This window comes from Microcebus murinus, chromosome 13, assembly GCF_040939455.1.
Source record: "Microcebus murinus isolate Inina chromosome 13, M.murinus_Inina_mat1.0, whole genome shotgun sequence".
Taxonomy (NCBI): domain Eukaryota; kingdom Metazoa; phylum Chordata; class Mammalia; order Primates; family Cheirogaleidae; genus Microcebus; species Microcebus murinus.
The window spans coordinates 60,715,265-60,740,195 of record NC_134116.1 but is presented as its reverse complement, the minus strand read 5'-3'; the positions used below and the strand labels follow the sequence as shown (position 1 = coordinate 60,740,195).

General features: G+C 44.4%; 1 protein-coding gene across 1 annotated transcript in view; it reads left to right on the top strand.

Annotated features, from left to right (window-relative positions):
- ERICH6B (glutamate rich 6B) overlaps positions 1 to 24,931 on the top strand; it is a 62,973-nt gene that overhangs the window by 15,538 nt on the left and 22,504 nt on the right. The window contains exons 3-8 of the mRNA XM_012782724.2: positions 898 to 1,229; positions 7,354 to 7,396; positions 9,047 to 9,195; positions 15,830 to 15,886; positions 16,518 to 16,556; positions 18,316 to 18,404. Coding sequence (XP_012638178.2) covers positions 956 to 1,229; positions 7,354 to 7,396; positions 9,047 to 9,195; positions 15,830 to 15,886; positions 16,518 to 16,556; positions 18,316 to 18,404 — 651 coding nt within the window. The 5' untranslated portion in view covers positions 898 to 955. The remainder of the gene's footprint in view (positions 1 to 897; positions 1,230 to 7,353; positions 7,397 to 9,046; positions 9,196 to 15,829; positions 15,887 to 16,517; positions 16,557 to 18,315; positions 18,405 to 24,931) is intronic.

Below are 24,931 nucleotides of genomic sequence, written 5' to 3'. Positions count from 1 at the left end.
AGGCACAGATGGAGCACAGGATGGAGCCTGGAAGGCTTTCTAGAGGAGTCGAGATGCTCACAATGTTAAACTATAAGTAGCGTTTGTCCAGTGAACTAACAGTGCATGTGCTTCTAGCCGAGGTGATAGTGTGTGTGGCATTGTGCTTGTCACTGTGTCTAGAAATCTGTATGACTCTATTTCTCCCCCCAGTTTCAAGCTCCTGGAAGACAATCTCGTCCTGTTTATTGTGGCAATAAATATTTTTTTTTTTTTTTAGAGCTCATTCATACCAAATGCAATAAATATTTCTTAATGAATAAGTAAAAATCTTCTCCAGTGATTGCACCACTAAACAATGATCACTTTCCAGCCCGCCTCATTTACTTCATATTGTGCAATAATTTTAAAGGTTTTACCTTCAGGCGTAATCTCTCCACCTAGTTCATTGAGGGTAAAGCCTCTGTTCCCTCTTTTTGTGCCTTTTCACTGGCCCCCATGTGCTGATCTGCATACTTAACCCTTTGCATTTGCTTTTTTCTCAATTCCTTTATTCTGCTCGGGATTTAATTTTTTAAATACCCCATCTTTTACAAAGCGCGGCAGTAGAATCAAAAACTGGAGTTTCTTTTCATACAAACTTATTTATTTGGATTTTTTTATATTTCAAATTATTGATATATTCAAAGAGTAATTTTAATCTCAATAATTTTTGCTAACCGTGTCGAGTTGCATTTGACATTCGCTTGCTTTTTTCTTATTATCCACTCGACATTATCCACACTCGACATCCGAGTGCAAAGGGTTAAAGAGACCTCTAAAGACTATTGAATGAAATGAGTGAACAAAAATGGGTTTATATCAACAAGTAGTTGCAGTTACTGACTAATAGGAGTTTATTACTTCCTTGGTTACCAGGACGATGAGGTGACTTGCCTGCTGCTGAAGGCGTCCGTCTACCCACTGCTCCCCCAACATGTCTGCTAAAAATAGTCTGTCATCAGAGGATGGAGCTGATCCTTCCTCTCCCACAAATTCCCAGCATTCCACACAGATCTTATCTTCAGAGGAAGAGGAAAGTAAAGTAGAACTAGATGAAGAAAGGTTGCAGGAAGAGCCCCTGGGGAAGGAAGAGCAACCAGATGAAGAAGAGTATCTGGAGGAGGTAGAGTATCTGCAGGAGGAAAAGTATCTGCAAGAAAAACTGTATCCATATGAAGAGAATCTGTATGAAGACTACCTGAAAGACAGTGAGTATCTGGAGGAGGGAGAGTATCTGGAGGAGGAAAAGTATCTGTAAGGGAAGGAATGTCTGTATGAGGAAGAGTATCTGGAAAGGGGTGAGGAGGACCTCCCAAAGGATGGTAGCTGTAGTTCACCACAACGGCCAGGAAAAGAGAATCAACCTGAGATAGAGCCAAAGATCAAATACATCCCATTGTATTGGATTGATAAGCCACAATATTTTCCATTGATCCCCTATTATTGATCATTTATTGCTTCTGATTTTTTGGTCACTTTTTTAAACAGCACTTTGGTGAACATTCATGTAGCTAAGTTTTATCAATGATCTCTAGTTATTTCCTGGAATACGTTTCCTGGAATACACCTATTCACAGTGCTGACAGTCAGGAAGACTCATTACCCACCAAGTTCTGCTCACAACTACAATAGCGGTGTCCCAAAGCACTATGTTAACAAAGCTGACAGGGAGACACTGTGAACATAAAATGCCTGTTTATAATAATAGTAATAATTTGTAGCTTTGCTTTTTCTTATTGCACAAGTAATACATGTCCATTGTGAATGTTTTAGAAACTATATATGAGCAAAAAGAAGAAAGCAAACATTACCACCACCCAGAGATGATAATCACTTTCCACACTTTTAGTTATATCCTTCCCAGACTTATGTATATACACACGCACTCCTTTTGTAAAAGAATCATACTTGGCTGGGCGTGGTGGCTCACGCCTGTAATCCTAGCACTCTGGGAGGCTGAGGCAGGCGGATCACTCGAGGTCAGGAGTTCGAAACCAATCTGAGCAAGAGCGAGACCCCGTCTCTACTATAAATAGAAAGAAATTAATTGGCCAACTAATACATATAGAAAAAATTAGCCGAGCATGATGGTGCATGCCTGTAGTCCCAGCTATTTGGGAGGCTGAGGCAGGAGGATTGCTTGAGCCCAGGAGTTTGAGGTTACTGTGAGCTAGGCTGATGCCACAGCATTCACTCTAGCCTGGGCAACAAAGTGAGACTCTGTCTAAAAAAATAATAATAATCATACTTTATCTAGTGTTCATAACCTGCTTTTTAAAATGCATTTATTTACCCATTTATCCAAATATTATAATTATATATATTATATATATAATTATATATATATATATATATATATATATAATTATAATATATTATATATATTATAATTATAAATATTATGTACTTATATGAATATCATTTCATAGTTCATAAATTTAATTTAATGTGCTATTAAGTTTTCTAAAAATCATCTTAATGGCTGCATCCCATTGTATTGGACTGATAAGCCACAATATTTTCCATTGATCCCCTATTATTGATCATTTATTGCTTCTGAATTTTTGGTCACTTTTTTAAACAGCACTTTGGTGAACATTCATGTAGCTAAGTATTATCAATGATCTCTAGTTGTTTCCTGGAATACATCCACACACTTTGTTGTTAGGTCAACATACTAGTAGGCTTCTCAGGTTACCATTTGGTCCCCTTAAAGAAATCATCTAAATCTATGGGTATGTGACTTTGAAGAGATTTCTCTTATCCTATGGCTAACATTTTCCCAATTATGTCTCAGCAATTAGCAATACTTCTCCAACTTGGGCTTTAATATTTGGCAGCAGCCAAGGGTACCATTTGCTAGCCATGGCTGATGTGCATTCGCTTGTAAACCCACTTGGTATCTCCTCTTGATGCCGTGCCTGCATGGCCATGTTTCACTAGGTACAGGAATTTTAAAATCTAGGTCATCTCCATTATCTTAATGTTGGCCTTGAAGTAGAACCAAACTATTTTTCTGGATCCAATTCTGCTACCAACTATAAGTATCCCAGGCAGCTTGAATTTTTTTTTTTTTTTTTTTTTTTTACCATCCATAGGAATCTGCTTGATTAAACTTAAATTTTTAAATGCCTAAAAATCTGATTACGCACAACCTACATCCTCAAAGTTGGGTGTTCTCAGCAGCCACACAGGCATTATACTTTTATACCCACCAAATTAGCTGCACCATCCTTCATTCCTACTCCTCTCATGAAAGTTTAGTTGTTGCATTGGAGGGGTAATTCCTCTATTGCTGGGAAACTCTTTTGTATGCCTCTACCATTGTGCTCCCTCTTAGAATCCTAATATCCCTGCTGTTCAAGTACCAAGTGTAATTCTAATACTGAAAAACAGCATTCAGAGATTTCTCTCCTGCACAGTATGAATCAAGTATTCTTAACATGTCCCCTCTACACACTGGATCTTTGTAAATATATTACCCACTGGAGTAGGACAAATACAATGTTGTCAAGTGAATGGAAATGTGTAAAAAGCAAACGCTTTGAAAATAAATGTCCTGCTAGTAAAAATTGGAGAGGCACTGAAAAAAAAACTATAGGGGATGTTCAAATGCCTCTCAAGTCACGTGGGAAAAATGTCTCGGTCTATGAAAACCCAGGGTACAAATCCAGATTGTAAAAACGCAGGGTACGAAGGGGTTTTCAAGAGTTTTCAAAAGAATTTGTATCAGTATTTCTTTATGTAGGATATTCTTCTAATACCTTTAAGATATAATTTTGTTTACCCCTTGTGTAGAACCTCAGTGCCTAACAAGAGTGCCTTTCTGACCCTATACTTTTTAAAAACGTTATGAATTAATTGTCATCTATAAAATGACAAATGGGCTCTCATGCTGAGGCATTGATTACTAGAGGTTAGTGGTGGAGCCCTAGTTGAGAAGGATTCCAAGGACTCATCTGTGATCAGCAGGAAAGAGTGCTATCATCAACTAGTGATGTCTGCCACAGGACCAGGCAGTGGAGAGGGAGTATCAGTGCCATTTTTTTGTTTGCTTGGTGGCAGATAGGAGTCTGTCACAAAGAGCACATCCTCCTTTCTCTCTCAAGAGCTTGACTGCGTAAGTTTGAATGCCACCTTTCTCCCACTCACGAGTTGCATGAGCTCGGGCAGGTCACTTAACCTCTCTGTGTCTTGGTTTTCTTCACTGTAAATTAGGGACAGCAATAGAGCAACCTCATAGGATGTTTGGGAGGATTAAAGGGGTTAAATTGTGTAATGCATTATAAGCTATGCCAGGCACACCACATTTTAAACCTATGTGTTGGCTATTAGTAGTCTTAGTATTATTATTCTCTTACCATTGACTTGTGACTGGCCACACTCCCCTGGCCACATGTCCCCCTTTGTGAGATGGACATAACCAAAAGACAACATGCAGTGAACTCAGGTGTGGGAGGGATCTGCATCCTCCACCCATCTACTCTTGCAGGCAGGTCAATTTCAGAGCATCCCATCACCCTGGACAAGCCAGGTCAGGTCAGACTAACAACCCCCAAGCTCATCTCTTCCTTAAAGGGGTGGTTTTCTCCCATGGTTTATGGAGAAATCCAATAAAATCAGATAAGCAACTTGGATATCAATGCAGCTCCATTGCCAGCAAATAATCAATAGTCACATCTGACTGGCCTCCCAGGGAGGTTCCAGATATTGGATGTAGTGCAAACACCATGGTGTCAGAGTCCGAAGATCCAGCACATGTGGGACCTGTGGCCCTGGGCATGTCATTTACCTTCTCTAGGTTTCAGTTTTGTTTCCTCACGTGCAAAAACACCTTTCTCCCAGTGTGGTTGTGATAGTTAAATGAAGTAACATATCTGAAAATGCTTTGAAAGCTCTCCACACTATACAATTGTAAGGTATAAAAATACTCTTCTTTTTTTTTTTTTGAGACAGAGTCTCACTTGTTGCCCAGGCTAGAGTGAGTGCCATGGCGGCAGCCTAGCTCACAGCAACCTCAAACTCCTGGGCTCAAGCAATCCTTCTGCCTCAGCCTCCCGAGTAGCTGGGACTACAGGCATGCGCCACCATGCCTGGCTAATTTTATATATATATTAGTTGGCCAATTAATTTCTTTCTATTTATAATAGAGACAGGGTCTCACTCTTGCTCAGGCTGGTTTCGAACTCTTGACCTCCAGCAATCCGCCTGCCTCGGCCTCCCAGAGTGCTAGGATTACAGCGTGAGCCACCGGGCCCAGCCAAAAATACTCTTCTTATCACACAGGCAGGAAGGTGCTAGAAAGAAGTTTAACCTACATTGCTCTCCTGCTGCCATAGAACATGCCATCGAATGAAACCACCCCATAATGAGACCCCTTCTGTTTTTATTAGAACCCAGGACCTTCCTAATGATGAATTCTGCTCTGCAGCTAGTATGCTATGGAGATGTCACAGTACGTTGATTTCGAGCCATCACGTTTTTGCCTGATAGTATTTCGATACACATGATGTGTTAGATTTGATTTTCTTTGCCCTGCTAGCTCCTCAGCAGCTCTGGGTGCCGTCTGGCCTAAATGTTATGATTCTGTTGCCATTTCCAATTGAGAGTTGATGACCATTTCCAACAGGGAACCTCCTCTGGGTGTTTTGGAAGAAAGGTGCAAGAGATAAGGCAGGGATGGCAGAGCCGGCCAACTTTTCATGCTCACAGTTTGGGATTTTGAGTCAGCACCTGGGGTTGGGAGAGTGGCTAAGCTCCAGGGCAGTTGCCTCCAGCCTCAGTGTGCTGCCTACAAACAGCATCATGTTCTGCATCTGTCTTGTGTGTAAGGAGGTAGGGGAGCACAGTCCAATGGCATGGGGTGCATATTGCATGTTTCACAATCTTCCTCTCCTTTAATTCTCCCAACCATTAATCTCTTCCGTTCCACTTCACAAATGAGCAACCTGGAGCTAGAAAGAGGGTATGTGCATAGCTCAAGGTCACAGAAAATTACCAGAAGATCCCCCAGGCTCCCAAATTTCTCTTCTCTTCTAGTGACTTCTCTTTCTTTTCTTCCTGCCTTCTTCCTTTCATCCTTTGTCTCTGCTTTTTAATGATTTGTGTGCATATTTTAATTTTAGAAGAGTGACATCAAAGAAACAATCTATTCTTGTTCATTTCTTTAAAATATGGAAAATATGAAAAGTAGAAAGACATGCACCAACCTACTAACATCCAAATATAAATAAAGCTGATTCACATTTTAGTGATTTTCCTTCTGTACCTCTGCCCATATTTTTTTGCATATTTGGTAGCTTTGAAAGCTCTCCACACTATATAATTGTAAGGTATAAAAATACTCTCCTTAACACATAGGCAAGAAGGTACTAGAAAGAAGTTTAACCTACATTGCTCTCCTGCTGCCATAGAACATGCCATCGAATGAAACCACCCCATAATGAGACCCCTTCTGTTTTTATTAGAACCCAGGACCTTCCTAATGATGAATTATGCTCTGTGGCTAGTATGCTATGGAGATATCACAGTACGTTGATTTTGAGCCATCATATTTTTGGCTGATAGTATTTTGATACACATGATGTGTTAGACTTGATTTTCTCGTGTGGTTTTGTTTTGTTTTTACTGTTTTGAACATGCTGTTTATACAAGTTTGTGTTTTACTTTTTTAGTATTGTAACTTCACCATTCGCTCATGTGGCTTAATTTTTATAGACATGATTTTAATAGCTAAGTAATAGTCCTCAATAATATTCTGTTGCATGGGCAAACTATGGATATGTATAAGTGTTCAACATTTCAGTTTCAAATTCAAGTTTTCTGATTCTCATTCTTCTATTGCTCCCACTGTTGCCATTCTCAATGGCTAGAATTGGTGGCATTTTTTTATCTCAATTGCACATAAAATTCCTGACTTCATATCATTCGAGAAAATCAGGTGATTAAATTATATAAGCAGATTCTTTAAAATTAAAAATAATTCTTAAAACATTTATATCCTCTGTAACTCAGTCATCTCTGCTAGACAGATGTCCTTTGTCCCAAGACAGAGAGTGGCTTCTATGATAGCCGAAGAGATTAGCAAAGCAAACTCAAGCTTCCAACATCCATGATTTCTTAAAAATTACCTTTTTGAGTTCTCTTTAATTTTATAAAATTTCAACCTAATAATTTTTCACAGATACCAGTAAGAGAAATAACACTGAAGAAAAGTGAAAAGACAAAATTTCTATACCAACCGCAGCATCACATACTTAACAACACATTTTTAAATAGAAAGATGCTTTTTTTTTTTTGCCAATATTGCTTTTCTGTTCTTTTTTTCAATAGCATGCAGGGTGGCATCAAAAACCAAGTTTCATCTTAATGCAAGGTAATAATTTTCTTTTTGGATAAAGCAGGTGGAAACTCACACTTAGAAACTATGTTTTAGGCACCTTGGAGACCCAAAGATGGGGAGCAGGGCTGGGTAGGGAGTGGGGCAGGGTAGGGTTGGGGGTACAGGTCCCCTGAGGAAGGAGGACTGTAGTGGGGACTCCTGGAAGCCACAACCCTGCTTACACTGCCACTCAGTCACAAGAGAGGGACAGGTTCCAGGCTCAGAGTCCTGGGCATCCAGAACAGCCAGAAATGGAAGGGCAGAGGCCGTCTGAGTCTGGGGAGAAGGTCTCAACCAGGGAGGGACAGCAGAGGGCTTGCGGGCTGTGCTCTCAGGAGAACAGATGAATGAATGCCGCAAAGGAAGTTGCAATCTATCCAGGAAGAGAATAAGCTCGGGCATATTTCCAAGGCCCAAATTATAGTCCAGTGAATATTCATTAAAATCCTGCTACAGGACTTGGCTCACACTAGACAGTCAATAAAATATCTGTGGAATAAGTGAGTAAATGCCTTCTGCGTGCCCAGCCCCAGAGAAACCAGTATATGGGCACACAAGGTTCCTGATCCCCAGGCCTTGTGGCTGTGTCACATCCAGTGGGTTGGCACTCACTAGATCTAAAGAAAGCACAAGCCACAGGAGTGAAACCCCAGCTTTGCTGAGTAGGAAACCCACAGGTTACCACTTGGGGGCACAGGGCTGCCCTTGACCAGCTAGCTCTGCACTGACCACTCTGCTCCACGCTTCGTACCTCCAGAGGCAGGGCAAGGCCTCTGACAGGTTATGGAGAACTGGGTCTCCAGTCCTCCCCCCAGCCAGGGCAGCCGCTTAATCTCCTTGTGCCTCACTTCCTTCATCGGTAAAGTGGGGGAGGGGGAGAAGCCTCTGCCTCTCTCCCTTCACCCCTTCACTGGAGCCCCAGATTCCTGCCCTCAACCCCCTCCCCATCCCTGCATCAGGAACCCTGACCCGGATAGGAAATGGGTCCATTGTACTCACCCTGTGAGAACAGCAGCAAACAGACAGCTTACCCAGAGCACCCCGGTTGTAATGCAAGGGCCGACATCTAAGCTCAGGTCATCTCGCACCCAAGTCTATGTCTTTCCTACCAGCCACAGTCACCACCCATTTATATGGTGAGCGTTTTCCCTTGTGCCTGTCTCTGCCCACTGGGACAGTGTACATGAAATAATGCCAGGGCCTGAACACCCCCAAAGACCCCTCTCATGCCTTCCAATTACAGTCTCTTGCTTCCAGGTAAGAGCCAGGGATTCCCGAGAACGAACGCAGTGTGGCTGGGGTGTTGGGGTCACCTCTCTTGATCCTGGGCTGCCAGACAGCAGGGCCTGCACCTCACACCCAGGGCCCTGCCCTCAGGCCCTTTGGGAAACTTTCTGGATGGTGGCGGGGTTTGCAGTAGGCCTGGCGCAGGGACAGACCTCGGTGCTTGCTTTTAAACAGCTGTGGCATGGGATTTGGTATTTTGGTCCACTCTGCTTGGGGCTACTGTGAGGCAGAAGGGGCCGCTGGAATGAGCAGAGTCGTGAGCCAGGAAGGGAGGGGAACGTCCCAGAACATTCAACTGTCAGCTGTGCCAGTCTCTGGCCGTCCGGAAGCTGACCACCCTGTGCTCCCCTCTGACAGGAGCCCAACTGCCAGCAGCTCTACGGTCACCACCTACTCTGCTGTCCCACTGATCAATGAAGCTGCCTATGAGCCTCCCGACTCGTCCTCGCTGTTTGCTACATCTCGCACAAGGGAGGAGGGCTGTCAGACAGAATGGATCTACGAGGGTAAGGGCGGCTGCACCCTGCCGGCCGCTGCACCGCTGCGCTGCCTGTGGGTCTTGCAGCATTTTTGTCAAATGTTGTGGCTCCAGCCTTCTCTCTCATGCTAACGATGCTCTACTGCTTCCTGTGCCATCTGCAGTCATACCTGGGGTAGGAAGTTAATAGCTCCTCTGCCAGCCCTGCTACCCACCTCCTCCCGTCCCAGACCCCCCTCGGAGAAAGAGCACAGAGCAAAGAGCCGGAACAAATAGCTTCTTCGATCTTTCCTTCCACGTCCCCTCCCCTGTTCCTTCATTCATCTTCCTGTTCTTGTTCTACATGAACACAGGCACGGTTTCCCTCAGCGACACAGGCCATTTTCTTCCCAGATTACAAACTGGTTCCCTGGGGTAAGAGGCCGAACCCACATAATCAGGTGGAGAACAGCCAATGGGACTCAGCCCCCCCTCAAATTGTCTCAGCCCCCCTCAGACTGTCTTAGTCCCCCTCAGATTGTCTCAGCCCCCCTCAGACTGTCTCAGCCCCCCCCAGACTATCTCAGCCCCCTCAGACTGTCTCAGTCCCCCTCAGACTGTCTCAGGCCCCCTCAGACTGTCTCACTCCCCTCAGACTGTCTCAGCCCCCCTCAGACTGTCTCAGCCCCCAGACTGTCTCAGCCCCCCTAAGACTGTCTCAGTCTCCCTCAGACTGTCTCGGCCCCCTCAGACTGTCTCAGCCCCCTCAGACTGTCTCACCCCCCTCAGACTGTCTCAGCCCCCCAGACTATCTCAGCCCCCCTCAGACTGTTTCAGCCCCCCAGACTGTCTCAGCCCCCCTCAGACTGTTTCAGCCCCCCAGACTGTCTCAGCCCCCCAGACTATCTCAGCCCCCCTCAGACTGTCTCAGTCCCCCTCAGACTGTCTCAGGCCCCCTCAGACTGTCTCACTCCCCTCAGACTGTCTCAGCCCCCCTCAGACTGTCTCAGCCCCCAGACTGTCTCAGCCCCCCTAAGACTGTCTCAGTCTCCCTCAGACTGTCTCGGCCCCCTCAGACTGTCTCAGCCCCCTCAGACTGTCTCACCCCCCTCAGACTGTCTCAGCCCCCCTCAGACTGTCTCAGCCCCCCAGACTATCTCAGCCCCCCTCAGACTGTCTCAGCCCCCCAGACTGTCTCAGCCCCCCTCAGACTGTTTCAGCCCCCCAGACTGTCTCAGCCCCCCAGACTATCTCAGCCCCCCTCAGACTGTCTCAGTCCCCCTCAGACTGTCTCAGCCCCCCCAAACTGTCTCAGCTCCCTTAGACTGTCTCAGCCCCCCTCAGACTGTCTCAGTCCCCCTCAGACTGTCTCAGCCCCCCTCAGACTGTCTCAGCTCCCCCAGACTATCTCAGTTCCCCCAGACTGTCTCAGACACCCTCAGACTGTCTCAGCCCCCCGAGACTGTCTCAGCCCCCCTCAGACTGTCTCAGTCCCCCCAGACTGTCTCAGCTCCCCCAGACTAAGTCCCCCCAGACTGTCTCAGCCCCCCTCAGACTGTCTCAGCCCCCCTCAGACTGTCTCAGACCCCCCAGACTGTCTCAGCCCCCCTCAGACTGTCTCAGCCCCCCTCAGACTGTCTCAGTCCCCCCAGACTGTCTCAGCTCCCCTAGACTGTCTCAGCCCCCCGAGACTGTCTCAGTCCCCCCAGACTGTCTCAGTCCCCCCAGACTTTCTCAGCTCCCCCAGACTCAGTCCCCCCAGACTGTCTCAGCCCCCCTCAGACTGTCTCAGCCCCCCTCAGACTGTCTCAGACCCCCCAGACTGTCTCAGCCCCCCTCAGACTGTCTCAGCCCCCCTCAGGCTGTCTCAGTCCCCCCAGACTATCTCAGCTCCCCTAGACTGTCTCAGCCCCCCGAGACTGTCTCAGTCCCCCCAGACTGTCTCAGTCCCCCCAGACTGTCTCAGCTCCCCCAGACTGTCTCAGTCCCCCCAGACTGTCTCAGCCCCCCTCAGACTGTCTCAGTCCCCCCAGACTGTCTCAGACCCCCCAGACTGTCTCAGCCCCCCCAGACTGTCTCAGCGTGCAGCCGGAGCCGGCCCTGATTCAGAGCCAGCCAAAACCACCCGTGTAGCAAACCTCCGTGGCAACAGTTAGGAGACACACAGGAGAGAATCCAGCAAGATTCCATTAAAGGTCTTAATTCTCCACCCAATTAAGCCCCCAAACCCCTCACTCTAGGGTCCTGGGGACTGAACAGCGTGTCTCGCCATGATTAATCATTTAAATCCTGCCTTAGTGGGATCGATCCATCACTAATTCACAGATTTATTTCTGTAGTCATGGAAGCAGTAAATTAGATTCCCCGGTCACCTCACCTCCCTGCCCCTATCTGTGCCTGCTCCATTTTGTAGCTGAAATGTGCTTAAATGAATGACATTACAACCCTCTAAGAGGATGGAGAGGCAGAGGACAGGCCCAGCACGTGACAGGCGACACTGGTTCACTTGGGACGTTTGTCAGCACGTGTGCTCTCAGGGAGCCCCAAGAACTGGAACCACTGCACAGTCAGTGAGCATGACCACTGGGAAAATCTGAGCATTTCTCTAAATATTCATGAGCAGGATTCTGAAAGTCATTTCCTGGGTAATCGCTGGTGAAGTGCCAGTGTCAAGCTTGAAAGGACACGGGAGGGGAGAAAGGGGACCCGAGAAGGCTGTGTGTGAGACCCTGCCCTTGTGTCCTGTTGCCGGGCACTTGTGAAGATGCAGCTTCCTAGCCTTTATGAGAACCCCTGTCCGAGACAGCCCGAAATCTGCATTCTTAACGAGATCCCCAGAGGCTTCTCAGGCACAAAAACAAGGGAGAGCCAGAGAACCTCTAGTTTTGGATGAATTTCATGGGTGCTGGGCTCCTGTTTCTAAAGCGCGTTTTTATTATGGGATTGTTCAACCCCAGCGGGTCAGAGGCAGAGTTTCACATGGCACGGCCGTTCTCGACAAATAGAACTTCGAGCCAAATATGGAGGAAAAACACCCAGATAAATCCCTGAAACCTATTACTCCGGAGGGTGGCAGGGCTGACATGGAAAGACTGCCAAAGGCACAGAGAATACCTCGTGATCCATATGAGGAGGCGTTCAGAAGGCCCGGAAACACTATTTATGACCTCAGGTGTGTATCTATCCAGGCACAGAGCAGGGTCGTAAACCAAGCAGACCAGAAATCCTAACCCAGAGCGTTATTTCCAACGCTTGCAGAAATCCTCAAGACTTAGTGCCTGGCACACAGTCAGTACTCATAAATATCTGTTAAATACTTGTGAAATTGTTGTTGAACCCTCACCTGATTCAAGATCGCATCATGGTGATAAAAGGGTCAGTCCTACTTCAAATAAATAGTGTTGGTAGGAAGGGGGCTATAGATAGAAATCTGTGTACCTGCAGACGCTGTATGTAGAGAAATGTGGGTGAAGATTAACAGAGAGGGCGGATGTGATACTTCGAGCCACTTGGCCAGACAGAAGAGAAGTTTGGAAAGCTCCCCAAAGTGCAAGCTAGTGTATTTGCACAGGTTTTCCTTCTGTAGACTTGGATTTTGAAAGAGCATTTGCAGTGGTTAAAAAGACTAGGATGTTCCTGACAATAAATATAAGAAAATGGCTCGGAACTTTAAGAATAGTGTTAGGAAAGCTGAATCCCAGGGTAAACATTCTTACCAAAAAGTAACAATAATAATAAGTACAGGCAGTAACAAAGATAGAGGCCCTTTTAAATTACAAGTGGGGCAAAAAGATCAAGATAGGTAGGCTCCGACTGTTGATGAATGATTCAGAGAAAGTCAAGTTCTTCAATTGCTGTTTAATTTTGACTTCATTGTGAAGGAAAATTATCCTCAGATGGAAAAGGGTACAAGAATATTAGATAAGAAACAGCAAAAACCAAAGATTGGAGGGAAAAAAAATCAGAAAAGAATGCTAACTGCTATCTCCTGACCTAGATAAAATATGCCCCAGAATATATAGAGAAAATAGCTTAATCATGTTTCCAGTTTTTGAGAAATTGTGGGAGATTGGGGAAATGAGTCTGTGACCCATCTGGGACAAATATTGAGAGCGAAATGACCATAAGAAACCAGCCTGGGATCAATAAAAGCAAATCATGTAATATTAGCATTTGGGTCCCTTTTTGATAAGGTTATTAGATGAGGGAACTGTGGAAACCCCATAAGGGCAAATTCCATATGGCATTTTATTTCCAAAGGCATCCCGAGGTACCCGGACAAGATGGAGCAACAGTAGGCGGGTGCTAGCGTAAGCTGGTATCATCAGTGGCAGTAACTGACTGAACACCACACTGAGATGCTGTTTAGTGGATCAGAGTCAGCCCAGTTTCCAGTGGGGAACCACAGGGCTCTGTCCAGTGCAACACTTTTATGATAGACTTGGACGCAGATGTAGAAGGAATATTTATATTTGTAGATGCCCTGAGGCCATTGGATGATGAGGATAACATAATCAGATTTTAAAAGATTTTTTTTTTTTTTAAGACAGAGTCTCACTTTGTTGCCCAGGCTAGAGTGAGTGTCGTGGCGTCAGTCTAGCTCACAGCAACCTCAAACTCCTGGGCTCAAGCAATCCTACTGCCTCAGCCTCCCGAGTAGCTGGGACCACAGGCATGCGCCACCATGCCCAGCTAATTTTTTCTATATCTATTAGTTGGCCAATTAATTTCTTTCTATTTATAGTAGAGATGGGGGTCTCGCTCTTGCTCAGGCTGGTTTTGAACTCCTGACCTCGAGCAATCCGCCCGCCTCAGCCTCCCAGAGTGCTAGGATTACAGGCGTGAGCCACCGTGCCTGGCCTAAAAGATTTTGACAGGCAGAAACGTCAGACCAGAATTAGCTAGACAAAAGATGCTGGCAATTGATATTAAATCCTGCTATTTATTAGCCCTCCAAAAACAACAGGATGGAGAATACAGGGTGGAGAAGTCCCATTTGTTGTTAGATGCTTTACTCAACCACACTCAGCAAGTCAATAGATAACTAATGTGATTGCCAGAAAAGTTAACGTAACCAAACACAACTAAAAGGTTATAATGATGGCTCACGCCTGTAATCCCAGCACTCTGGGAAACCGAGGCAGGAGGATGGTTTGAGGCCAGGAGTTCAAGACCAGCCTGAGCAAGAGTCAGACCCCATCTCTACAAAAAAAAATTTTACAAATAGAAAAAAATAGCTGGGCTTGGTGGTACAGGCCTGTAGTCCCAGCTACTCAGGAGGCTGACAGAGGGATCACTTCAGCCCAGGAGTTTGAGGTTGCTGTGAGCTATGATGATGTCACTGCACTCCCGTCCAGGTAACAAAGCAAGACTCTGTCTCAAAAAAAAAAAAAAAGGTGTGTGTGTGGGGGGGGATTTAGTGCTGTTCTGCCCTGCATTGGAAGGCCAGCCCTGGGACAGCGTGTTCTATTTGGGGGATTCCACACTCTCTGAGAGCCGGAAGCAGCTTGGTGGGGGCTCAGAGGAAGGGCTGGCGTTCAGCACACCCGGAGACTACATCCTACAAGGAACTGTCGAAGCAAAAGGGGATGTTAAGTCTGGAAGACACGTGACTCTGAGATACGAAAATTGACTTTAAATATTTGACAATCTGCCACACAAAACCAAGACTCCCCACCTGGACTGAGGGGCTAGAACAGGACCACTGATGGAATCTCAGGGAAACATTGTAAGGAAATGCATCCTAGCAGAACGATGCCACGGTACAGTGAGTTTTCTTGACACTGCAGAGCCCTTGTCTGCAGAGGCGCTGGGCCCACACTGCAGACCCCATAGGCCTTGGGGCAACGCTTGTCCTGGAGCCTCTGCTCCCCACGCCATGGGCCAGTCACAAATGTGGACACTCCCATAAGCAAATAGAGTCATTGTGCTTTGTCACCATGAACCTGCTAGCCCCTGCTAATAAAAATGAAATGGAGGGTGTGTATGTGCACGTGTGTGCACGCACATGGGTGCACACATGTGTTTAGGAGTGGGGGAAAAGAACAAATGGGGCTGGATGGTGGCAAAAAAAAAGCAGGGATCACAAAATTCCAGAAGACAGAAAACAAGAGTAACCAAGAACTTACAAAAGTCCTAGAAAAATACAGTAGCCTCCCATTGCAAATCCCAGTGGGTCTATGCCAGCCCGTAGGTCTCCCAGCCGGTTCCTGTTATGCACCTCTTGGCAACAGAACACAGAGATGCCCGCCTCCCATGGTGACAGGCACACCTCATTGCGTGTCCACATGGCCTTGGAGCCACCTGGCTCTGTGGCTCCTACAGCAGGAGGAATCTCTCTAAGGTCTCTCCCCACATCCACCCCAGCCGCTCCAGCTATCTGGGGGACCTAAACTAGCCTGGGGTGACCAGAGAAGGTCACAGAGGGGCTACATTTTCTGACCATTGATTTATTGCACTCCTAGAGTAAGTTACCAAAGCCACCGAAGGGGAGGAGCAGGGGGAGGAGGAGGCGGGATGGGCATCCATGTGTGCCAGCTGTGCCCACCAGCCAAAGTCCTTCCCATTGTCCATCTTCCTTGGGGGCCTAGAAAGAACCTCAGACCCCAAATCTCCAATATAAGCCCATTGGAAAGTGTAGGGTGAAAATCATTAATGCCCAAACCTCTTCTGCCTTTTAATAGAACCATCTCCAAGATGGACATTACAAACAGTGCAAGAAGCCACCATGGAACAAGAAGGTATAATTTATAATATAATGAATTTAAATGACATGTAGAAGTTACTGATCCACCCACGAGAAGGTAAGAAGCACCAAATTAGCATGCCCCCAGTCAGGGAGAGCCCACTTTTGACCATTTGAGACCAGGGCAGCCTTAATTAAGGCCACTTGGCCAAAGCATTGTCGCTGGAATTTAGTGTCAAGGCTCAGGCAAGACACGCAGCCCAAGAGTAAAAAGAGCTCTGCAGGTTCGAAAGGGGAGGAAACAATATTTACCACTGCCAAGAGGAGGGCAAATAATGGTGTTACTCATACTTAGATCATTCAGTGACATTTAAGGTACCCCTACAGTATACTGGGCATATATAAAGATGGTCAAAACCGACCTCCTCCTCTCAGAACATAAACTCTAGTGGGCAAGGTGACATGAACAGAGGGAGGAGAATGAGTGTTCATTGAGCATGTGCTTCAGGCTTCAACCTGCTGAAGATCAAGGAAGCCTCTTATGCCAAAATGCATGACCTCCACCCTGAGTCTCCCCAGCTATTTAGGAGATGGTTATTAAATTGATTCCATCAGGGAGTAAAGGGTCCAGGCTAGTTAGTTCACCATCCCACATCTTATTCATAATTCTTCTTATTCTTTTTCAGTGCCTGTTGTCCCTAAAGTGGAGTCAGAGGAAGATTATGGTAAGAGGCCAACATAATGTATCCAAAGATCCCTGCTTTCTGCAGAGTGTCCTGGGCTGGGGACGGTGCCCCGGGTAGGTGGATCCCTTGCTGGTCCAGCTTGCCACAAGTCCTGGAAGGAACCTAGGGACATATTGACCACAAAGCCCTAGAACCTCCTAAAGAACAGGGCCAGAAGTCCATCCCTCTACTCAAAAGCCCTGGTACAGGGACTCCCGAATTAAAGAGTGTCCAATTGGGTGCTGGGTTTCCTGCAGTCTGGCAAGCAGGGTTCGCCAGGGCTGCGTGCCCCTCCCTAGATAGACTCGGGGCCTATTGCAATTTGGTAGCGAATAAATTAAAGTGCATACAAACAATGCCCTTAAGTATTTATTAAATGTCTACCAAGAAGGGGTTAGTTGAATCCTACGAGGGGGTAGGACAGGAGAGAATCTTCCGGGAGGTAGAATCCCACTCCACAAAACAAAAGCCTGCAGTTAAGGAGACTCATCCCCACTGGGAAACAATTTAAAGACTATGGTCTATCCAGTAGAAGAGGAAAGTTAGAAAAAAAATAAAAATAAAAAAAAATAAAGACTATGGTCTGTTGTACTTGAGCCTGGGGGTGTGGACAGAGGGATTAGGTTTTACAGACACACATGCACCAATATCAAACAAACTCTTTCAAACTCTAAACTGTGCGTCCCATGGCCCCACCGCCCACTTAGAAGGGTACTGATAAACACAGTTTCCTCAGTCTTAATCTGATTCGTGGGGGTTTCAGAGCCACACTGCTCTAACTGTAACGTTCGGGGCAATCACCTGGGGATCTTGTTTAAATGCAGATTCTGATGAAATAGCTCCGATATCGGGCCTGTTTGACCAGCTCCCCGAAGCAGATCCATGGACCACACTTTGAGTAGCAAGGTTTTCAAACAGCTTATAGATTCGTGCACAAAGCAACCGCTAGCCCCACCCATCCTTTGGCCCACCTGCCTGGGATCACAGGGAATTCACCACCTGCAGCGTGGAGGAGGTGAAAGCAGGACTGAGTTCCACCTGTGTGCTCCTTAATCAGTGGGGCTGGGTGGCTCCTCTCTCAGAGCTGGCCCTGGGCTGGTCACTCTCTGCTTCTTCCCTCCCTTTTCCCATCCATTGGTAAAGAGAAAATTATTCGATGACACTTGTTAAAGCACAGTAAGGCAGACTTTCTTCAGGACTGGCGTGATACCGGGACCACAGCAATGGGATTCTGCGGTAGGGAAGAGAGAGTTGGCTCGACTCCAAATACAATGGGCAGGTGGGACTTGATAATCAAGGAGCAGGGTGAGGGGAGGGGTCAGTGGATGGAAAATTACTAAGAGGAAACATTAGGGGAAAGTGGGATTCTGGCTAAACCAACCTAGCAGATTGGTTGAGGTAGGCCATAGTGACCAGACAGCGCCCAAGGGTGGTGGAGGAGGAGGAACCTGATTGGACGATAGATGGTGATCGGATATCAAGGGCGGGGTGGGGGGTGGTTCTTGCTAAACTGACTTACCAGGGTTTTTGCTAAAAATGGATTGTTCAAGGAAGTGCACAGGTGGGCCTGGGAGAAGGTTCAGGAGCCTGACAAAAGTTTGATCACGCAAAGAATCTTTGTCACTGTGACAAATGTATGCATTTTTTGAAGGGTAAGGGTATATTCCATAAATCTATTTCTTTTTCAAAATAATTTTTTAATTCTTTTTGTTCCCCTTTCCAAATGCCTTCCTTTTGATGTGCCATCCAAATCTGAAAGACCTGGAATTACTTTCTGAAGTGAACTTCTGGAATAATGTAACAGAGGAGCACATGGAAAAGCTGGAAGTTGAGGACCTCGAAGAGACTGTAAGTTTTTGAGACCTTTCTCTAGATACGGGAGCAGGGTGGTCCAAGGCCAGCCGGGAACTGCCCCTTGAACCCTGAGATTCATAGCTTCACTCTGTTCTTTGCACAACCTGAATAAACTTTTCGCAAAAACAGACACACTTTTAAGTGGTGCACATTAAGTCAAAAAAGATCAGAAGAAAGCCACATGTGGTATTCCAAGCCCCTATTTTTAGAACATCCTGCTTGTAATATGAACAAATACCTTCAAGATTGCTTTCGAAGGTAGCAATGTGAAAAAAAAAAAAAAAAAAAAAACAGCACATAATAGTGTCCAGGTATCAAGGCAAATCATTCTTTGCAGATATCCTATGTAAAAATAAACTCAGACTCAGGAAAGACAGAGTAGGTGTACTTTTGTTTACCCTATCCCACTAAACATAGCTTAAAACCCTAGACATCATGTATGAAATGAACATCACAAGAAGGCCCTAAAGCAGGTGTCCTCAAACTATGGCCCACGGGCCACATGCAGCCCGCTGAGGACATTTATCCGGCCTGCTGGGTGTTTTTGCCTCTGCTGCCTGTCCTGCTTAGCAGCCGACTTGTCCTGGGCCCACAGTGCGCATGTGCGGAATGTGCGCCGCACTCTCCAACGGTCTGAGGGACAGTGAACTGGCCCTCTGTTTAAAAAGTTTGAGGACCCCTGCCCTAAAGGCTGGAGGGAAGAAGGCAGGCTGGCCGCAGCCGTGGGATTCAAGAACCAACATGGCAGCAAATTTCCTGGGTTTTCTTTAGCCCCATATAGTTCAGCCTGAGTGGCAGAGAACAGTACAGAAACCCAGAAACTCCAACAAGCACAGACAACAAAAGTTCCAAGAAAAGCCTGCTTGCTCTCTCTATATATGGGACAACCTGACAAGACTGAAAACTTTAGACAACAAAGTCTCTACTCCAGGCAAACGTCACAACAAATGACCGTGGTGCATCTCCCCCAATTTGCAGTCCTGTGACTGTGAGCACCCTTCAATTGCCTGGTCACGGAACCGGCCCTGGCGATGCCACAGGCATCGTCTCCTCAGCTGCACCCAATAAACAGAGATGAGATGCACAGTCTAAGAGTTTAAATAAGCCTTACATCCACTGGATTTTGTATTGTCTTTAAAACAAAATTTTGTTATGATTTTATAAATATGCCACATGAATGTTTTGCCTACCAGGGCAGCCTTGGGGCTCCAATTTCCTGAGTCAACTTACTTCTATGCCTTACAGCCCGTGTCGACTTAGGTGGAAGCATTATTATTCATCCTCCACTCCTGAGACACTTCCTCAGAACTACAGGCACTAACTACAACCATAACAGCAAAATTGTGTGTCCTTGGAACCCCAAATGAAGCAGATATATTTTTCTAAACCTATGAAAGAAAAGACAAAAAAACTAGATATTTAGGTTTTTTTAAAATGTTTTTATCTGAGAAATTTTTTTTATTTCAGCATATTATGGGGGTACAGATTTTAAGGTTTCAATAAATGCCCATTTCCCCCCTCCCCCCACAAGTCTGAGGCTCCATCATGACCATCCCCCAGATGGTGCACATCTCACTCATTATGTATGTATATACCCGCCCCCCTCCCCCCTCCCACCTGCCCAATATCCTATTACTGTAGTACCTATGTGACCACTTAGGTGCTGTTCAGTTAATACCAATTTGCTGGTGAGTATATGTGGTGCTTGTTTTTCCATTCTTGGGAAACTTCACTTAATAGTATGGGTTCCAGCTCTAACCAGGAAAATATAAGATGTGCTATATCACCATTGTTTCTTAGAGCTGAATAGTACTCCATGGTACACATATACCACATTTTATTAATCCATTCTTGGATTGATGGACACTTGGGCTGTTTCCACAGCCTCACAATTATGAATTGTGCTGCTATAAACATTCGAGTGCAGGTGTCTTTTTTGTAGAGTGTCATTGGATCTTTTGGGTAGATGCCCAGCAATGGGATTGCTGGATCAAATGGTAGATTCACTTGTATCGCTTTAAGGTATCTCCATATTGCTTTCCACAGAGGTTGAACTAGTTTGCAGTCCCACCAGCAGTGTAGGAGTGTTCCTCTCTCTCCGCAACCACGCCAGCATTTATTGTTTGGAGATTTTTGATAAAGGCCATTCTCACTGGGGTTAAGTGATATCTCATTGTGGTTTTGATTTGCATTTCCCTGATGATTAGAGATGTTGAGCATTTTTTCATATGTTTGTTGCCATTCTTCTGTCTTCTTTAGAAAAGTTTCTGTTCAAGTCCTTTGCCCACTTTTAATGGGGTTATTTGATTTTTTCTTCCAGATTTTCATGAGTTCTAAGTATATTCTAGTTATCAGTCCCTTATCGGATGCATAGGATGCAAAAATTTTCTCCCATTCTGTAGGTTGTCTGTTTACTTTCATGACTATTTCTTTGGCTGTGCAGAAGCTTTGTAGTTTGATCATGTCCCATTTATTTATTTTTGTTGCTGCTGTGATTGCCCTTGGGGACTTCTTCATAAACTCTTTGCCCAGACCAATGTCTAGGAGAGTGTTTCCAACTTTTTCCTCTAGAGTTCTAATAGTTTCATACCTTAGGTTTAAGTCTGTTATCCAGCATGAGTTGGTTTTTGTGAAAGGTGAAAGGTGTGGGTCCTGTTTTAGCCTTCTACATGTGGCTATCCAGTTTTCCCAGCACCATTTATTGAAAAGGGATTCTTTTCCCCAGCGTATATTTTTGTCTGCTTTGTCAAAGATTAGATGGCTATATGAGGATGGTTTTATATCAGGATTCTCGCATCTGTTCCACTGGTCAATATTCCTATTTTTGTGCCAATACCATATTGATTTAATTACTATAGCTTTGTAGTATAGTTTGATATCTGGCATATTAATGTCTCCCATTTTGTTTTTGTTGCCTAGAATTGCTCTTGATATTCGGGGTCTTCTTTGGTTCCATACGAAGAGTAAAATTATTTTGTCTATATCTGTGAAGAATGCTGATGGGATTTTAATAGGTATTGCATTGAATCTGTAGATCAGTTTGCGTAGTATAGACATTTTGATGATATTGAGTCTACCCATCCACGAGCATGGTATGGATTTCCATCTGTTTACATCCTCTGTAAACAGTGTTTACATCCTTCCTCAGTGTTTCATAGTTCTCCCTGTAAAGGTCTTTTACGTACTTGGTTAAGTATATTCCTAGTTACTTTAATTTCTTTGTTGCTATTGTGAAGGGAATTGAGTCTTTGATTTGGTTCTCAGTTAGATTGTTGTTGGCAAACATGAATGCCTCTGATTTCTGTATATTGATTTTGTATCCTGAGACTTTACTAAATTCATTGATCACTTCCAGGAGTTTCTTGGTTGAATCTTTGGGGTTTTCTAGATACAATATCATATCATCACCCAAACAGTGAAAGTTTGATCTCTTCTGCCCCTATTTGGATACCTTTGATTCCATTTTCCTGTCTGATTGCTATAGCCAAGACTTCCAGCACTATGTTGAACAGAAGTGGAGATAGTGGGCAGCCTTGTCTGGTTCCAGTTCTAAGTGGGAATGATTTCAATCTTTCCCCATTCAGTATGATGTTGGCTATGGGTCTGTCATATATGGCTTGTATCATTTTTAGGTATGTCCCTTCTATGCCTATTTTCTTAAGTGTTCGTATCATGAAAGGGTGTTGAATTTTGTCAAAAGCTTTTTCTGCATCTATTGAAAGAATCATGTGGTCTTTGTTTTTGCTTCTGTTTATGTGGTGAATTGCATTTATAGATTTACGTATGTTGAACCATCCCTGCATCCCTGGGATGAAGCCCACTTGGTCGTGATGGATTATTTTTTTGATAAGTGTCTGGATTCGGTTAGCTAAGATTTTGTTGAAAATTTTTGCATCTATATTCATTAGGGATATTGGTCTGTAGTTTTCTTTTTTTGTTGCATCCTTTCCTGGTTTTGGTATCAGAGTAATATTCGCTTCATAAAAGGCTTCGGGGAGGTTTCTGTTCTTCTCGATGTTGTGGAATAGTTTCTGCAAGATAGGTACTAGTTCTTCTTTGTAAGTGTGGTAAAATTCAGGTGTGAAGCCATTTGGACCCGGACTTTTCTTTTTAGGGAGATTTTTAATTGCTGTTTCTATTTCAGTTGTTGAGATTGGTCTGTTCAGGGAATCTATTTCTTCCTGGTTGAGCCTAGGGAGGCTGTGTGTTTCTAGGAATTTGTCCATTTCCTACACATTTTCCAGTTTGTGTGCATAAAGATTTTTGTAGTATTCATAAATTGTATCTTGTATCTCTTTGGGATCAGTTGTGATATCTCCTTTTTTATTCCTGATGGAGCTTATTAGAGATTTCTCTTTTCTGCTTTTCGTTAGCTTAGCCAATGGTGTGTCAATTTTGTTTATTTTTTCAAAGAACCGGCTTTTTGTTTTATTAATCTCCTGAATAGCTTCCCTGTTTTCAATTTCATTTAGTTCTGATTTGATCTTGTTGATTTCACTTCTTCTGCTGGGTTTGAGGTTGGTCTGTTCTTCTTTTTCCAGCTCTTTGAGTCGTTTCATTAGATTGTCTATTTGTGATCTTCTTGTCTTTTGGTTATAGGCATTTATGGAGATAAACTTTCCTCTCAGAACTGCTTTAGCTGTGTCCCAGAGGAGTTGATAACTTGTCTCTCCATTGTCATTTTCTTCATAGAATTTTTTTATTTCCGTCTTGATTTCCTCATTTATGAAGTAATCATTTAGTAGAAGGTTGTTTAACTTCCACGTTTTTGTGTAGAAATGTGAGTTTCTGTTAGGGTTGATTTCTACTTTTATTCCACTGTGATCTGAGAAGGTACATGGTATGATTTCTATTTTTTTAAATTTCTTGAGATTTACTTTGTGTCCTAGGATATGGTCAATCTTAGAGAATGTCCCGTGAGCTGATGAGAAGAATGTATATTCAGTGGATTTTGGGTAGAATGTTCTGTAAATGTCAGTCAGACCCAATTGTTCTAGAGTTTTGTTTAAGTCCATTATTTCTTTATTAATTTTCTGTGTGGAGGATCTGTCTTGTGCCGTCAGTGGGGTGTTGAAATCTCCGGCGATTATGCAGTTGCTATTAATCCATTTGCTTAGCTCCAGTAAGGTTTGCTTTATGAATCTGGGTGCACCTAAGTTGGGTGCATATATATTTAAAATTGTTATCTCTTCTTGTTGAAGTGTGCCCTTCACCATTATATAATGACCCTCTTTGTCTTTCACTACTTTTGTTGCTTTAAAAACTAAATCGTCTGAAATTAGAACTGCCACACCAGCCTTCTTTTGGCTTCTATTTGCTTGGAATATTGATCTCCACCCTTTTATTTTTAGTCTATATGCATCCTTACAGGTTAGATGTGTTTCCTGAAGACAGCATATACTTGGCCTGTATTTTCTTATCCATTCAGCCAGCCTATGTCTCTTGAGTGGAGAGTTTAAGCCATTCACATTTATTGAGAGAACTGATAGGTAAGGTAGATTACTGATCATTCTGTTGGGTTGGATGTTGTTGCTATGATTTCTATCTTGATCCATTGTAATATCTGGCCTTTAATATCTTTGGGTTTTGGTTGTTTTTATATTCGTGTGTTATTATTATGATGTTCCGTGTGTAACGCTGTTTTAAGTACTTCTTGTAGGGCTGGTCTTGTCTTGGTGAATTCTCTGAGCCTTTGCTTGTCTGAGAATGTTTTTATTTCTCCTTCATATACAAAGCTTAGTTTTGCAGGGAATAATATTCTAGGCTGGGCATTGTTTTGTTTCAAAAGAGTGAGAATGGGGCCCCAGTCTCTCCTTGCTTGTAAAGTCTCATTAGAGAAGTCTGATGTTATTCGAATTGGCTTTCCCTTGTATGTTACTTGCTTCTTTTGTCTTACAGCTCTTAGAAGGGCTTCTTTAGTTGATACTTTGGTCAGTCTGATGACTGCATGTCGTGACGTCTTCCTGTTTGCATTGAATCTCCCAGGGGTCCTCTGAGCTTCTTGAACTTGTATATCAAGATTTTGAGCAAGGCCTGGGAAATTTTCCTCTATTATATCTTCAAAAAGCTTGTCCAACCCTTGAGTGTTGTCTTCTTCCCCTTCTGGTAACCCTATGACCCTCACATTAGGTTTCTTCACATAATCTCACAGCTCTTGTAGGCTTTGCTCTTTTCTCTTGTTTCTCTGCTCTATTTCTGTGACTGATTTATTTAATTGGAGGGTGTTATCTTCAAGCTCTGAGATTCTTTCTTCTGTTTGATCTATCCTGTTCCTGAGACTTTCCACTGTATTTTGTAGTTCCTTGAATTGATTCTTCATTTCCAGGAGTTCGGTTAAACTTTTCTTCATTGTGTCTATTTCTTTTTCCATATCCTGGAGGCTTTTTGTGGTTTCTTTGTGTTGGTTATTGAGTTGTTGTTGCAGCTCGGTGAGTGTTCTTATGATCCACATACGAAATTCCTCTTCTGTGATTTTGGTTGCCTGATTTTGGTTGGTGTCCATTTCTAGGGGGCTGGTGCTC